Below are 16,603 nucleotides of genomic sequence, written 5' to 3' on the forward strand. Positions count from 1 at the left end.
AAATAGCTTTTCCGCCTCCTCGTTACTCAATTTAGCTCTGCCACAGCACTTCACTGGTTATTGGATGATGATCCGATTACTTGCGGTAATCAATAGTGGTCGTTTTGGAGCTTAGAACGAAAATAACAATTTTAACGGTTAAGTGCAAATGAGTTTCGCAGAGTGGTAAAATAATATATATCAATATCGTAGAATTTTTGAAGAAATCACTAAATTAAGATATAAACTCTACTGTCCGTTTTGTGGTAAATGGTGGCAGTAATTAATATACATATCGATTGTAGCCTCGACTAATCGAACGTACTGTGCAATGTCTGCGAAGTTCCAGTTTATGTTCTCCTAAACATAGTACTTAGGAAAGAAATAATATAGTTTCTGTGCGGTGATGTTACTGCGTTAATTCAAAATTGCCACACTTTGAAACAGTCCAATTGAGGATTATTGTAGGTCCTTTTGACGTTGTCAAAGATATGTCCAGTCTTACTATCTGAGGGGCGAATCCATTATTTAACATGGCATCCTGTCTGAGTGATATGTGACTACAGTGTGATAGTAGTGATGAAAGTTTTTATAGAGTGCCGTCTGACAATCGGTGCTCAGAACTTACAGCAGCAAAGTGAAATATTGATGAACTCAAGCTCTGAACCAATAAAGTGTACAATGCATGTACCTGCATACATTAAGAGACGGTCGGGACGGCCGTTTAGTGTTAAATCACAGTTTTTTCGGGGATTTAGAACAGAAACAAATCAAGGAAAATCATCAAAGTAAGTTTTTAATTTTAATGAGAAGAAAGTTCATCCTAGGAGGACACCTTAAATTGGGTTAACAGCTATAACACGCGGTGCTGTACACAGTTGACAGACGATTAAAGAGTACTCAGTAGAATAATGTACGTAGACGGACGGACGATGCCTTAACAATGCGGGTCTCGATATCATTATCACAAAACCTTCCTGTTTGTGTTCGAGGGGTATGTCAAGGGTGAAGGAAGTGTATGAAAGCCGTGCCCATGTGCGGGAAATCTCGGTTCATTAATGTTTATACAATCTTGAAGTGGTTAGCCATAGAAAAGTCACCATTGAGTAGTATGATGGTTACATTGTGTTATTTAGTTTGTACCCGTTGTAATCATTGCTATGCGTACAAGCATTGATTGAAAGAATTTTGCACTTTTACAATATTGTTGTACAAAATGTTACTGCCTTCAAGTTCCCATGTTAACAAAACACTTACGATGGAGCTCATTCTCTCATATCAAACATGTTCAACAACATTAAAGTAACTAAATTAAAAGGTAACCAACATATAGGGATTGTGCTTAAAGAGAGTTCCATGCACAATTCTCTCGTGACATGTAACCCAAGTTTTTTAACGCCATCGTGGAACTACGGTATCTGATATTATGAACACTACATTGATTTTACTTCGTAAATTGCTTTTTCATCGTATTATTGAAACTGTTAAGCAATAGAAACGTGATGCCAATGCATCTTTATATATACTATGTCAGTAGTGACCTACAAATTTGCAACAACTCGACAATATCACAATGAGTCTCCACATCATCATTACTGATAGTCTGTTTACTAGAGTTTAATAAAGAGATAAGATACAAGTGAAAAAAAAATGTTAAGAACTAAAAAGAATAAGCATGTCTTCTTGCAGAGTATTAGGAAACTAGCTCTCAAAAATTATCGTTAAATTTGTAAATGTAGTAGTCCGATTTGCTACAGTTTTCCATCGTGTTCCACTTTCTACATCTAAGAAAAAGTGTTTGTGAAAAGCTCGTGCTTATGACTACAAGGTTGTTCACTTTTGTCATTAAAGTAGGTGAGTGCAATGTTGAAGTTATTGTGCTTGTTCTGAAATGGCGTTGATTAAATATCCATGTCAAGACATCATTGCACATTTGGCTGTGTGGCAACAAAATGTTCTGATGGTTATTATAAGGCCACATCTACTCCAAGGAAAAGAAATATTGATGTATGACATTAGTTTTGGGAGGAAAATCCAAGACTTGAGTTTGCTATAAAACCAAACTAGTTTTGAGCCTTGCAGTTTTTAGAAACTACAAATTATTTCACCACTTGTGGTCTTGCTCCCATTGTGGTACCTGAAGATTAGTTTCTTTGTAATTGAATGGGCACATGGTGCAATGGTTTGTTTAGTTGTCACAAATTTAAGCAGAATGTTAGAGGAACATATTGTTCTTAGTGGTGTACAGTTAGATGGAAAATAGTAGTATTTGATACGATGTATTAAAGAAGGAGAGGAAAATGTTTTGCCTCTATTTAGTCCTTGTAAGCAAAGTTTTGTACTGATAGAGGATGTCACTTGCATGATGTGCAGGGTCATCTCATATATTCCTTGCTCTGATTGCTTAGCTGTATAATTTAATAGGTGGTACATTATACTGTACTGGATCATGAAATGTTATAATTTCTTCAAATCAAATATGTTGATTCTTAACCTTCTTTACATACAGCTTCATAAAAAAAGTACTGATAGTATATTTGTTTAGTATTGCATATTGCTTGTGAGTCTCGTCTGGTCATGTATCTCATCCACCACCACTTTTGTTCTTGCTAGGCATCTCCACATCCTCCCTTCAATTGCCCTTTGGATTCTGCTGCATGTTACTAATTTCAGAAAACTAATAAATGTATCTCTGATACATTTGCTGTAGACATAATATTCATTAGATATAAAAGCAAAGTCCTGTAACATCATTTGCTGCTACTTTGGAGATGTCATGAAGTACCAGTAAGCTCGTCATAGATTTTCTCTTGCTGCAAGCACAGCCATGTATCTGGTAAAAGATGTTAGTGTGTGAAGTTAGTTGCATATGAAGTGCATAACTGAAACCTGTGTTATAGGATTTTTACATGTGATGTGTGACTTTGGCTATTTGTAGTGTTTTCATGTGCTGTCTAATTTATATTACTCATACTGTGTTGGCACAGAGCACATTGAAACAAAACCATCACTGAATGTGGTATATATATGAGAGGGAACCTATATGTTGGTGGCATTAGTTGGACATACTATGGCTTTCTTTTGAGCAACTAGTTTTAATGTGTAACATTTCTGTAATGCCCTTAGTAATTTAACGTTTTTATGATTTATTTTTCCCCATAAATGTGTTTCAAAAAACACAGTATTCATGAAATTGAAATTTTATTGATATTTGCAAGGCTTTGCAGAGTAATTGTAACTATTATTACTCACAATTATGGGCTATATTTATATACTTAGTGCCAGCAAAATGCAGTAATATTCACATGAATTCAAAGAGTACAATATACCATTTTCCATGTCCTTGCAAAACCCTAAAATAAATGTCTTTCTTTCTTTTCTCCTTGCTATTTATCTGGAGTAATATTGATTTTGCATTTGGTAATAGGCATTGTATGTTCCAGTGATTGCAGTATGTATACCAACTGTAGCAAAGACACTGGCAGGATCATCTAACTCTCACAGAAATTTATATGCTAGGCCATGAGCAAAAAAAGTATGAGAAGGCACTCCAGTCTCCCAACCAGAGGTTTGTGTGGGAGCCCATCTAGAAGCAGCAAACTCTGTGTAAGCCATTTGAAAGAGAAGCAGAAAACAAGGAGGCACATAATCTGCTTTCACCCTTTAAGTAAACTTCTGACCCAACACTTTTGCTGTGACACCTTTTTAAAAATGAAATGTTGATAACTGTGATGACAGGTTAGGCAGTCAAAAATATTCATTGTTATATGAATGTCTAAATCGTGTGATATTAGGTTTTGCTTCACTATGTTCATGTGGGATACTAATGAGTAAAAGGAACATTTATGTGTTAGAGACTGCGTGCATTTAAAGCAAGGGAGTGAAGCAACTGTTAAGTTGATGAGACTAGTGGTGTTAATGTAGCTCTGCTGGTTATCATCTTGGTTCTTTATGTCCCTGCAAGTATATTTCAGTTGTATTTAGAATACTTTATCATTATATTCATTTTATTTTGACACTATTTGTCAAGTGCATTAGTCGTATGTTACCCGAAAATCAGAATCCTATGGCCTTACTATCTTACCTCCATCCGTGCAGATTCTGTGAAGCGTTGATTGTAAAATACTCAGATGGCTAAAGTCATGCCTGGAAAGTGAAAGCAGATAGTGTTAGTTTCCTTAATGTCAATGGCATGTCAGTCTGTTTTTGTTTCTGCAGTGCAGGTCTGAATGATTTACACTCCTTATGTGTGGAAAGGTCAATGTTGCTCATATTTATGTTATTTTGTAGCTTGATCTTCCCTGTTTTGGCATGGTCTACATCTCATTAAAAGTTTGGCCATTTAATGTATTTTTATAGCCTTTTTTGAATCTTCATGATTTATGAAAGTAGTCCCTGATGGTCTTAGGATTTGTATCACTTCTTTTGAAGCAAAAGCAAGTCTTCTCCTTTGATTTTGATATACAAGCTGGTGCATGCCAGTTGTGTGTTTGTTGAATTTCCTGTTTCCCATTTATGCAGATAAATAATTCTTTGCATGTGATTCATCCATTGCCTATCAGTTTCTTTAGACAGCAGATTAATAAGAAAAAGTGCAAGTGGAGGGGTTTAAAAAAAATTGTTAACCTTGCTAATACACTTTCAATGTAATAATAACAGAAATGAACAACACCTCATTGATAAATGCCACATCTGGAACAGTTGTGCCAAGTTTACAAACAACAAAATAACACAGATCATGATTCAAAACCACACATCTTGCTCTCTTTAGAGACGGTAGAAACCAAGACATGGTGCAGCGGAAGGACAATGGGGGTTGGGAAGCTCCACCAGCACCTGGCTTGAGATTAATGTGAGGTGCGTAGGAGTCTGAATTTGTAGGAGGTCTGGCAGTATATTTTCCATTTGCTGACTTTAGTAATGGGCTGGAGTTGATCAACTGGTCAAACGAGTATAAAGTGAATGGGAAATGGAGACATAATTACCCAGCAGATTGACTCGAACTATACATACATATTGTTAAATAAATCCTTCAAGTCAAATAGTTCCGCCTTTTGCCCCCACCTCGAACCCACGTGTATGTGCATGTTTAATGTTGTTACCATGTTCTTGTCCTTAGTTCTTGTCTTGGACCAATATATTTCTTTTGTTCTGTTATTTGAACACTAAACAAGAATTTCATTCTTAGATTCCTATGCTACCTCCAACTCATGACATCAAATTTTGAGTTTGCAAGTTGAGAATGATGACCACTGTGTGCCACTGCTGGCTTCTGGTGAGTGTACTGTGTGCAACCTGCTGCAAACTGTAATTCAAACTAGCTGTGTTGTTTGAACGCCATCCTTACTTCCTGAAGATGATTGGCTGGTTTGATGAAGACTTCAAGCATTGTATGACGGGTGAAGTACAGCTCATGATTTGCAGAGTTGATTGTGGTCTTGTTAGGTTTAGAGCCAGTTGGAGGGCTTAAAATATTGATAAAATGTGATGCCAATTTCTTCATCTTCACTACTGGATACCAGCTTCGTAGGCTAGGCATGCGTTACACGCAGGCCATGGTTAATTTTGTAGCCCAGTAGGCCCTACATGTGGCGTTCTCATGTTTTTAGATTAGAGATTTCCCCCCTACGGGCCCAATGATAATTACTAGCTGTTTATGGAAAGAGGAATAAATCGGCCACTTTAAGTTGTCAGGAGTACATTCGTTCCTTCAAAGCAGGGGTTAACTGAAGGAGAATCCATTTTAAGTTCCCAGAAATAGTCCTTTTCATTAATTGTGGTAATTGTAATGTAGTAGCTGAAAGCTGGCTGGCACTGGATGTGAATAGGAGGCAAATCGTAAATTCCCATTTGAATATATATTGCAACTGTAGGCTGACATCCGATTTGTGGCTCTGTAATAGCCTGGAAGAACTTCTATCACATCTAATAAGGCTGGCACTGAGGCCAGATGGGAGCTAATAGGAATGAGACGACGACCAGACAGTAAAATACGATAATTGAATGCTTTCATAGACCATTTGCTTCAGGAACAGTAGTGGCAGAACACTTCCCAAAAAGCTTGGAGAATGTCACATAAATTTTCTGATGGCGCTGTTGTAATTGGAGAAGATTTTTTTGAGTCGGCAGCTATATATTTGTACACTTCTGATAGGTACAGGAAAAGGAATATGTATGATATTATGCTAATTGGGTTTGTATGTGATCCTGAATCCCCCATACAGTTGAAATCTTGGTTGTAGTGACAGACCGATCTGTAGCCCAAGGTCTAGGTTACGTTGGAAAGTGATAATTTGGTTGTGAGTTTGCAAAACCTACAAATGTGTATGCCAAATTAAAGGTGCGGTACCAAATTGATCTGTAGCATAACCATATTTAATGTACTTTTCACCATGGAAACTTAAACTACAAGGTAAAATCAGAAAAATGAGTGAAATCTGTATTAGTGGTGTTATACTTCGTACAAAAAGTCTTACCCAGAAGTTGGAAAGAAACACAGGTCACACATGCCTACGTATGTAGTAGAAGTGATCCAAAAACTACTGTCCAATATTGTTGACATTGATTTGTTTTAAAATCTTAAAACATATTCTGAGCTCAAACATAATGAGTTACCTTGAACAGAATGCCCTCCTCAATACCAACCATCATGGATTCTGAAAATATTGGTCATGTGAAACCCAGCGTGCCCTTTGTATAAAGGTAGTCAGATAGATTAAGTATTTCTTAATTTCTGAAAAGCATTTGACTCAGTACCACATCCACACTTATTGTCAAAAGTCCAGTCAAATGAAATTTGTGACTCAAGTGAGGACTTTTGGAAGGGAGGATACAGCATGTTAGCTTGGATGGAGAGTCAGCATCAGATGTAGAAGTAAGTTCAGGTGTGCCCAGAGAAATGTGTTGGGTCCCTTGCTGTTCGTGTTGTGTATTAATGACCTTGCCAACAATATTAATAGTAACCTCAGACTTTTTGCAGATGGCACAGTTATTTACTGTATAATGAAGTAAGCTACAGTCTCAGAGAAGTAGCATAAATATTCAGTCAGATCTTGATAAGATTTCAAAGTAGTGCAAAGATTGGCAACTTGTTTTAAGTGCTCAGAAATGCAAAATTGTGCATTTCACAAAACAAAAAAATGTAATATTCTGTGACTGTAATATCAGTGAGTCACAGTCGGTATGGGTAAACTCATAAAAATACCTCAGTGTAACACTTCGTAGGGGTATGAAGTGGGATGTCACATAGGCTCATTTGTGAGTAAATCAGGCCGAAGACTTTAGTTTATTGGTAGAATACTGGGCAAGTACAATCAGTCTACAAAGGAGATCACTTACAAATCACTCATGTGACCTATTCTAGAATACTGCTAAAGTTTGTGGCACCCATACCAGATAGAACTAATGGGGAATATTGAACATATACATAGAAGGGCAGCACAAAAGATTACAGATTTGTTTGACCCATGGGAGAATATTATAAAGGTGCCGAAGAAACTGAACCGACAGACTAGAAGACAGACATGGACTACCCCAAGAATGTCTACTAACAAAGTTTCGAGAACTGGCTCTAAATGAATCTAGGAATATACTACAACCCCTTATGCATTGTTCACATAGGATCATGAAGGCAAGATAAGAATAATTATAGCACTCACAGAGGCATTCAGACAATTGTTCTTTCCATGCTCCATATGTGAATGGAACAGAAAGACACCCTAGTAACTGGTACAATGATTTAGCAGTATTTCCACAAGATTTTATGCCCAATAATTCCAATATATCCAGTTTTCTAATTACACCATCATTGAAGCATAAAGTAGCATGCACTTCTATGTAGTTTGCAGAGTATGGATGTAGATGTGAATTAAAACTATGTGATTGACTGATCTTTACCAAGGTTGCAGGTTTGGGCTCCAGTCTGGCTCACAGTTTTAATCTACCAGAAGGTTTCAAATTAGCACACATTCTGTTACTGACTGTTAATGTCTACGCAGCACTCTTATCATCCAGGAATGCTAGCCTCACAAGGTATAAAGTAGGAGTTCTATGAAGTTTGGAAAGTAGGCAATGAAGTACAGTCAGAAGTAAAGCTATGAGAGCGCATTCTGTAGTGCATTAGCCAATGGAAGGCAAAGATGCTAGGTTCAAGTCCTGGTCTGGCAGGTAGTTTCAACAGGAGAAGGAATGTAGTTTGTATCCCTATTCTGCCAATGCTATTTTACCCTTTGAATAGGTACACTTTTCAAAAGAGCTATAAGTGATAAAACAATGAAATTTTTACTACATACACTGATTGTTTGGTGGTTCTCAAATTACTTGTAATAACTTATTACCATTTGCAGTACAAATTAACTGAATTTCATGTTTCTAACCCCATTAGTTTATCAAATAATGGTACCTGAAAGTAAAAAAATGTAGTTTTGAGAAAAATTTGTTTAAAGTTTAATATTGCAATTCTAGTATAGTTATTGATGAGAATTACTTACCGCTAATATTTTCTTGTGCCATACTGAGCTTCATCTGAATCATACTGATCTTCTTTTCTTCTCTTGGTCCCTCTTCTTTTCTGTCTGGCTTCTTTTGTGCTTTTTAATTTAGCAATATATGCTTTGTGGATTCTCTCTTTATCTGTTTTTGCACCAATGATTTAGCAGTATTTCCACAAGATTTTATGCCCAATAATTCCAAAATATCCAGTTTTCTAATTACACCATCATTGAAGCATAAAATAGCATCATAAACACCAAATTTCAGGGTTGTAAGCTGAACAAATACAATTTTCGGTAACCAGTTCCAAATGACTGAATTTTGGGTTTTCCCATTAAGACATTTGTTCAACAACGTATCTTTACAAAGGTCTCTATATGGGTTTAATTTCATTCATTACTGATGCAGGTAAAGAATGTTTGTGGTCATATTTGGCTCTTCTCCTGCACCAAGTGTCGGGATCATTTGGGCAAAGACCATGCACTGGATTTTCATTTGTGGAAAGCTTATGGAAAAAGATAGCCCATACAGCTTCTTTCATGTTTTCTAAATTCCCTACATTTCTCCTTGTGGCCAAGCCATAATAATTCTGTAATCTATCTATTTCAACATTTGTCAGGTGACCTTTACCACCTATCTTCTTACCATCTTCCAATACTATTTTTTACTTTTCTTTCAATAATCTTCTCGACCTGAACACCATTCTCTTCTGGACATGCCCAATGCACTCTAATTTAGAAATTTTGACATTAGGACCATAAGGTTGTTCTGCACATACCCATCATAAGCTTTTGCTGTCACCGTCCCCAGATTGCACAGAGCATGAGGAAAACCATCATATCTCATGAAAAAAATTTCGTATTTATATAAAACAAAAATTGTTTCACTCAGGAAAGACCAGGCATTTCAAATATGCTAAAATCTAAAAGTCGAATTTTTGAAGCCCATTTGCCTTCCGTCTCCCATTAATTTGAAAGGACGTTTTGCTGATTATTTTAACTGAATTTTACTTTGAGCTGTTTGAGAACCAATTTGTGAAGATAATATGTTGTATCTCCTAATGATTAACGGATTCAGTTAATGTAGTGGAGGATATCCGTGTTCATACGACTGCTAACAGTGATCACCAGTGTTACAAAGACTTTACTAAGCAACAAGATACAGATTGTATGCTGTTTGATCATTAAATGCCAAACATTCATCTCCAAGGATGCAAATATGGATTGTCAGCACGCAGGCTCAAGAGCATTGTACAGTGCTCTTCAGACATAGACATGTGCCAAGCAAGCTTAAGAAGCATGATAAGGACCTGCTATTATCGTTCAATAGCTGTGTGGGAAAGTTGATCCTGAAAGCAAAGAGAGCTTCGTTACATATTTTAACAAAAACTAAACTGGCATTAGGAATTCAATACAGTGAGTGATCTGTTTGATCAGTGGTATCAAAGTGATGAAAAAGTCTGAAGAGTTAGTAAACAGACCTAAATCCTTCATATAGTCGCTTAAGAGCATGGAACTTGAGAAAAGCACAGAGGAAGTTGAAATACTGAGTTCTCTCTTCTGAAATTGTTTCACCAAGGAAGTGTATGCAGCAATACATCTTCTTCACTCATCACGGAAATGCTGAAATGGCAGATATTGCAGGAATGGAATAAAAAATAGACTAAAATTTCTAGAAGGGTTTCCATTATGATACTATGCAGATTGTTTGAAAGAACTCCATCCCCTTGTAGCAGCAATTGAGTATGAATTACTGTAGTAGCAAAGAATTATAAGCAATTTGAAGAAGGGGCAAGTCACATTACCAATAATGGCTGTTGGACAGAAGCACAAAATTATTGGTTTATATTGCTATTGTAAAATTTTGGAACACATTTTTATGCTCATATATGAAGGCCTGTTTGGAAATTGAAACTGTTATATGTGGAAGATGATCTTAGCTTGCATTGTCCATCCAAGGGGCACAAAAAGCAGTGCATAAAGGCACCTAGTTTGAAACAGCTTTCCTTAATTTCAGAAGATTTTCAATACTGTTCCACACCATTGCCTAGTGAACAGAATACATATTACAAAAATATCTAACCATCTTTATGATCAGATGCAGGTCTTCCTAACACAATAAACGTAACAAGATATTAATGTGGTGAAGTCCTTAGATGTAAAGGTAACTCTTGTGTACAGAAATTTTTGGTTATTTAATGAGATTTTAATAAAATTTAGGACATGCATGATGCTAAAAAAATGTTTTGTTCTCTTCAAAGCATGCAATATAAGTACACTGCCCTTTTTATTTTCCAGTTGCCTTACTGATATCGTATCTCATGGATAAGTTGGTTTGCTGATGCTGTTGAAATAGGGAACTTGCAACACCAGAAAATTACAGCCAGAAAGACCTGCAGACATTGGACACCTGTTGCAAGAATTATCTGTTGTCCTGCAGAAGAAACAAATGTATCACATGGCTGCAGAGTGAAAAAGTATTTTTGGAAAAAAATCCTCTAGACTATGGCTAAGCCATTTCTCTTATGTATCTCTGCAAGGTGTCCAGGAGAACTTCTGTGAAGCTTGGAAGATAGGAGTAGAGGTACTGGTGAAAGTAGAGATATGAGGACAGGTTGTGAGTCATATTTGGATACCTTTGTCAGTAGAACATTTGTCTACAAAAGACAAGGATCCCCAATTTGAGTCCATGTTCAGCACACAGTTTTAATCTGCCAGAAAGCTTTAGACAAATGTAATATATTACATGATAAATCTCAGAGAAGACTCAATATTAGAACGTTTGGCCAATTCTTAAGTATCACACATTAGTGTGTGACTTACCAGCTAATATTAAGGTAGATGAGAGAGAAGATCCAAACAAGAGTGATGTGTTTCATGCAGGTTCATTCAGTAGTTGTTAGTGTAATGGAAATCGTTATCAAACTCGAATGGCAGACAGTCCAAAACAGGACATGTGCATCACACAGGTTTACTGTTAAAATTCTTAGAAAGCATTCCACAATATAATACTTCCACTTAAATAGTGTGAAACAATTGTCATGACCAAATCAGAATCGCAATGAATCAACGAGACTTATTGAGAGTTAGTTTTTCCTGGACATCATTTGTGAATGGGACGAGAAAGAGAAGAATGACAGATGAAGTGCACTCTGCCACAAACAGTGAGGTCGCCTGTATGGATGTAAATTCCTTTTGTATTGGTCTAGGATTCTGATAGACACATACACACACTTTTTTTTTTTAACCATCTTAGCTCCTAGTGAGTAATCAACTGTGTGCATGATCTTGTACTCCTTTTATATTTGTCTAGGCCTTTGCCATATTGTTTCATTTTGACTGTTGGTAAATAAATGATTTTCTTCTGTGTTAAAGTATTTTGTGCATATGATATTAACTTTAATATTTAAAGTTTATACATCATGTTTCAAAATACTGTCTGGTAAGTAGACAGTTTTTAACTGATTACATGCTTTTCACTGTTCTGTTTTACTTTTTTGTTTTGAATTTATATATAAAAAAAAGTTTTCATGGCTCACTGCAAGAAAGTAGAACATCACAATAGTATAATTCTTCATTCTCTTTTTAGTAATTAAATGTGCGATTTCCCCTACTAAAAAGTATTCGCAAATTGCTGTAAGAGAGGGTTAATACTTCACACAGATCAAAACTGTTGTTGCAATATTATATGTGTACAGAAATTTTTGGTTATTTAATGGGATTTTAATAAAATTTAGGACGTGCATGATGCTTAAAAGATGTTTTGTTCTCTTCAAAGCATGCTATATAAGTACACTGTCCTTTTTATTTTCCAGTTGCCTTACTGATATCATATGTTCACATCACAGATGTAAAAGTTAACAAAAATGTGTTTGATGTGCTACACATTGCAGGTGTGATGAAATAAAAAGAAAAATAACTCCAATAATAGCACAGATTCATACAACAGAAACTACAGATTGGAATATGAGAAATGTAAAGAAAAGATAGCTTGCTGCTCAATGTAAAGATGAAATGTTGAGTTGCAGACAGGAGCAACAGAAAGACACACATTAGCTTTCGGTAAAAGCTTTCTTCAGAAAAGGGAAAAACAAACGCGCGCACACACACACACACACACACACACACACACACACACACACACACACACACACACACACACACACTCGCAAGCGTGCGCACATTCATTCACACAAGCAGGTTTGCCTCATGCACACATGACTGCCTTCTCCTGCACCTTTACAGTGAGCAGCAATCTATGTTTTCCTCATATTGTTCATAGCACAGATTCAGAATTCTAACATTGAGATCGTACAGGTACATGCTCTCTGGTTCCCCAGTGGAAGTACGCTTGTGGTTGTCTGGAACTAGAAATATTGAAAATACAGTGCTGTTACCTGTGTGATGCTTAGTTATTGTATGCCTAATGTAACGGGAATCTTTATTCCATTATTTTATTGCCTTCACAGAGGGAGTACAATAAATCTTAATTACACTTTCACCATTGCTCTATTCAGTTTCCTGTTTCTTCCTACTTTTCTTTCACATGGAAAACAAATTGTCAGCCATGGTGAAAGGGTAAAGACCCAACCCAACTTTGTGTTTCCTATATGCGGGAGACACTACTAAATATGGCAGTCGTGATATATTTGTCTCAAGATGTGTCCTATTAAGTTGTCTCCTTCTTGTTGTCAAGTTGTGACATACATTTCTTTTCTCCTGATTCGATTCAGTACCTCATCATTAGATAAACCAATATATTCTTGAGCAGTCTTCAGCAGCACTACATTTCAAAGCTTCTGTTCTGTTGATGTTATGTTTATCGTATATATTCTACATCCATATAGGGTTACAATCCAGGCAAATACCTCCAGAAAATGGCTTCCTAAGCCATAATTTTATATTTGATTTTAACATATTCCTCTTTTTTTCAGCCTTTTATTTGTTTGTTTATTTATGGCCAGACTGTTTTTTTTTTTTTTTTAATCCCATTCACTTCAGCCTTAAATTATTTTGCTGCTCAGATAACAAAACTTTCTCACTACTAGCCTCATTAAGTAATCTGCTTCCCTCTGCATCACCTGATTCAAATCTACTACATTCCATATCCTTGTTTTACTTTTCTAGATGTTAATATTGAAATCAGTATTCAAGACATCCATTCTAAACAGAAATTTTCTAAACAGAATCTTACAAGACCTGTTGCTATCTGTCTCGTAATTAGAATGTCTTGCATGAAGTTTAAAGTTTTTGTTTCTTCTCCGTGAACTTTAATCCCTTTCCTAAATTTCTCCTTGGTTTCCTTTACTACTAGCTCAATATACAGATTGAATAGAGTAATGGATGGGCTACAATCCTGTCTAATTCCTTTCTCCATTACTGATTCACTTTCATGTCTTTAAACTTTTATGACTGTAGTCTGGTTTATGTTCAAGTTGTAGATAACCTTACAGTCTCTGTACTTTATCTCTGCTGCCTTCAGAATTTCAAAGAATGTATTCTAGTCAACTTTGTCAAATTCTTTCACTAAATCAGTGTTTTTGAATGTAGGTTTGCCTTTCTTTAACCTATTTTCTAAGGTAAATCATAGACTTGTTGCCTTCTGTGTTCGTATGTTTTTCTGGACCACAGATTGGTGTTCCTTTGTTTGGCAATATTTACATATGTTGGCATCGGCCTTCTTGGGAGCGGGGATTGTTAACCTGTTTTGGAACTTTGAGACTGTTCATAAGGACAAGCTCTCATGGATTTTCTTCACACTTACAGACTTACAGGATTTGAAGGTCACTGCCTGGACATAAAAAAAATCTCGAAATAATTGCCTCTGAAAATTGGAACATTTCTGAGTGCTGTTAAGTATCAAACATTTTTATCTTATCAACTGAGTGTGTAATGTAAGTATATGGTTCAAATCTCACTAGCAGCAGCTTCTTTCACTTTTAGTTTTGTTTTATTATAAAATGGGAATGTTAAATTACACATATTGAATCATAATTTTAATAAAATAATATATTTTTATTTTTAATTACTGAGTACATGAAAGTCTGAGTAGTCACAATAAATAAAAATTTGGTACCAAAATGCCACACATCAAATAGAAGATAAAATACTTTTTTTTAATTCTACAAATTGAGAAGTATTGTCATAACCTGATGTCGGTCGCAACATATTTAGTTTGAATCTCAGTCAGATTTGAGGTGACATATGATTTGAGATCATCCGTCTGTGGCATGTGAGCGGCTCTGTGCAGGAGTGAGATGGCATAGGACCACACATCAAATTGGCAAAAGCAATTGGCGCTGTCTGTACTAGTCCGTTACAAGGTGTACTGCTAATATTCCTACCTTGATGACCTTTATCATCATTATTATTATTCTGGCAATCCTTTATGCTTCAATCATTACACCTTCATCCCAGGGGAAGATTTGTCCCCAAATTTTAAGAACTAATTTATAATTATTTCTTATACAACTTATACTTTTTATATTGAAGCATTGTGGTTAGGGATAATTTAACTTATGAGAGCACTTCTTGTGAGGTAGGTGTGTACATAGTATACATACATAAATATATATGTTTTTATTTATCTTAAACATGTAAATACAGATACAAAGGTTTTTCTGTGAATATAGTTAATCCATCCCTGAAACACAAATTTGCACAATATGTAATCACATCTTTTTCATCCTCCATCTGCGATCTGGTGGCAAACCATTAGGTTTAGGAAGAATTGAACTTGTAGGAGCATTCTTGTGAGCTTTTTCCACGAACGTGATTTTGATTCCCAGGCACATGATTGTAACACTTTTTTTCTTGCAATTTTCTGCAATGGATGCTGAGTTTGATATATCGAAGATTCATTCCTGGAGTTATGAGGATGGTGGTGATTACTAATGCATAGGTGGAAATGTGTGATTCCCAGCTGGATTTCTTGGTATCTACTAATCTTTTATGTGTACCTAAATTATTCACTACCTCATACATATGCTGTCCTATCCCTCATTTCTACTACTGTTGCTAAAGTTAGGCTAAAGAGGCAAACTGACCAGGGCTGTCTTCTAGGACTGATCACAATGTCTTCCTCCTATAGCCTTGGTGTTGCAATACTTACGTAACACCCACTTTAATCAGTTGCAAGATAGAATTGAGGCTGTTGTATCGCCTCATGTTTCAGAGCTTGTCAACTTGATTTTATCACAATCTGACAGCTCTAAAGTAGAAAGAACTGCTTCAATCTTCTTATTCATTAATTGAAGCATTGCATTTGGTCCAGGGATCCTTAAAACATGAAGAGGGTCTCTCCAGACAGTTGTTAACTTCTTGCCTGTCCTCTTCTCACGCTTTCGTCATGTAATAATACTCCATCACCTGCCTTAAATTCCTTAGCATTTTTCCTGCTATCATGGTATCCCATATTCTTCTCTTTACATTCCTTATGAATGCTCCTTGCTATCTGATGCATATGGGGCACCCTGTTCTAAAGTTCTATTACATAACCATTACATTTGTATTGTTCTTTGTCTGGATCCTGCTGCAGGGCGTAGAAATACTGCATACTGTGCTGAACAATAGCTCGAATGGATAACACTAGTTAATGAATGAGACATGGTGTTATACTCAAAAGTGACAAAATTCAGTCATTCATCCGAGTCTTCTTTCTTCATTCCCACATAATGATATAGATATTCTGTTAAGAGTTTGATGTGTTCTTTCAAGTGTTCTGTTCGTCTGCAAATGGTATGCACAAGAATGAATTTTCTCAATATTCAATAAACGACAAACTCTTTAGGATGTTACTGAAAATGTGTGAACCTAGGCGCTTAATAAATAATTTGACCCTTGATCACTTAATAATAGTGATGATATTCTATACTTCCAGATTACTTTCTGCATCAAGACCTGCACTGTTATCAGCATCCAGTTGTGCTGTAGGGCTTGATGAATTTCATGAGGGCCTACTGAAACATTGGGTTGTGTGTGTTCCCTTTCTCTGTTCTCTGAAGCAAACCAACCACACCAGTATCACAACGAGCAAGTACCTGGTTAGGTATTTTGATCAGCACTTAGGGCATCTTGTCCTTATTCGCATACTTTTGTTCTTCTGACAACTCTCGCAATTTTAAATGTACTCTTCT

The 16,603-nt window shown here is 36.1% G+C and overlaps 1 protein-coding gene across 7 annotated transcripts in view; it reads left to right on the forward strand.

Annotated features, from left to right (window-relative positions):
* The first annotated feature begins 296 nt into the window (after positions 1–296).
* LOC124603982 (E3 ubiquitin-protein ligase COP1-like) overlaps positions 297–16,603 on the forward strand; it is a 49,094-nt gene continuing 32,787 nt past the window's right edge. The window contains exons 1-2 of one of the 7 annotated variants that reach the window (XM_047136439.1): positions 297–767; positions 3,423–3,585. In XM_047136439.1, the coding sequence (XP_046992395.1) occupies positions 3,502–3,585 (84 nt within the window). In that variant the 5' untranslated portion in view covers positions 297–767; positions 3,423–3,501. Of the gene's footprint in view, positions 768–3,422; positions 3,586–5,167; positions 5,255–10,766; positions 10,946–14,234; positions 14,363–16,603 lie in introns of all 7 variants that reach the window. The other 6 variants (XM_047136440.1, XM_047136445.1, XM_047136444.1 and 3 more) reach the window with 6 other exon arrangements.

This window comes from Schistocerca americana, chromosome 1 (genome assembly GCF_021461395.2).
Source record: "Schistocerca americana isolate TAMUIC-IGC-003095 chromosome 1, iqSchAmer2.1, whole genome shotgun sequence".
NCBI lineage: Eukaryota > Metazoa > Arthropoda > Insecta > Orthoptera > Acrididae > Schistocerca > Schistocerca americana.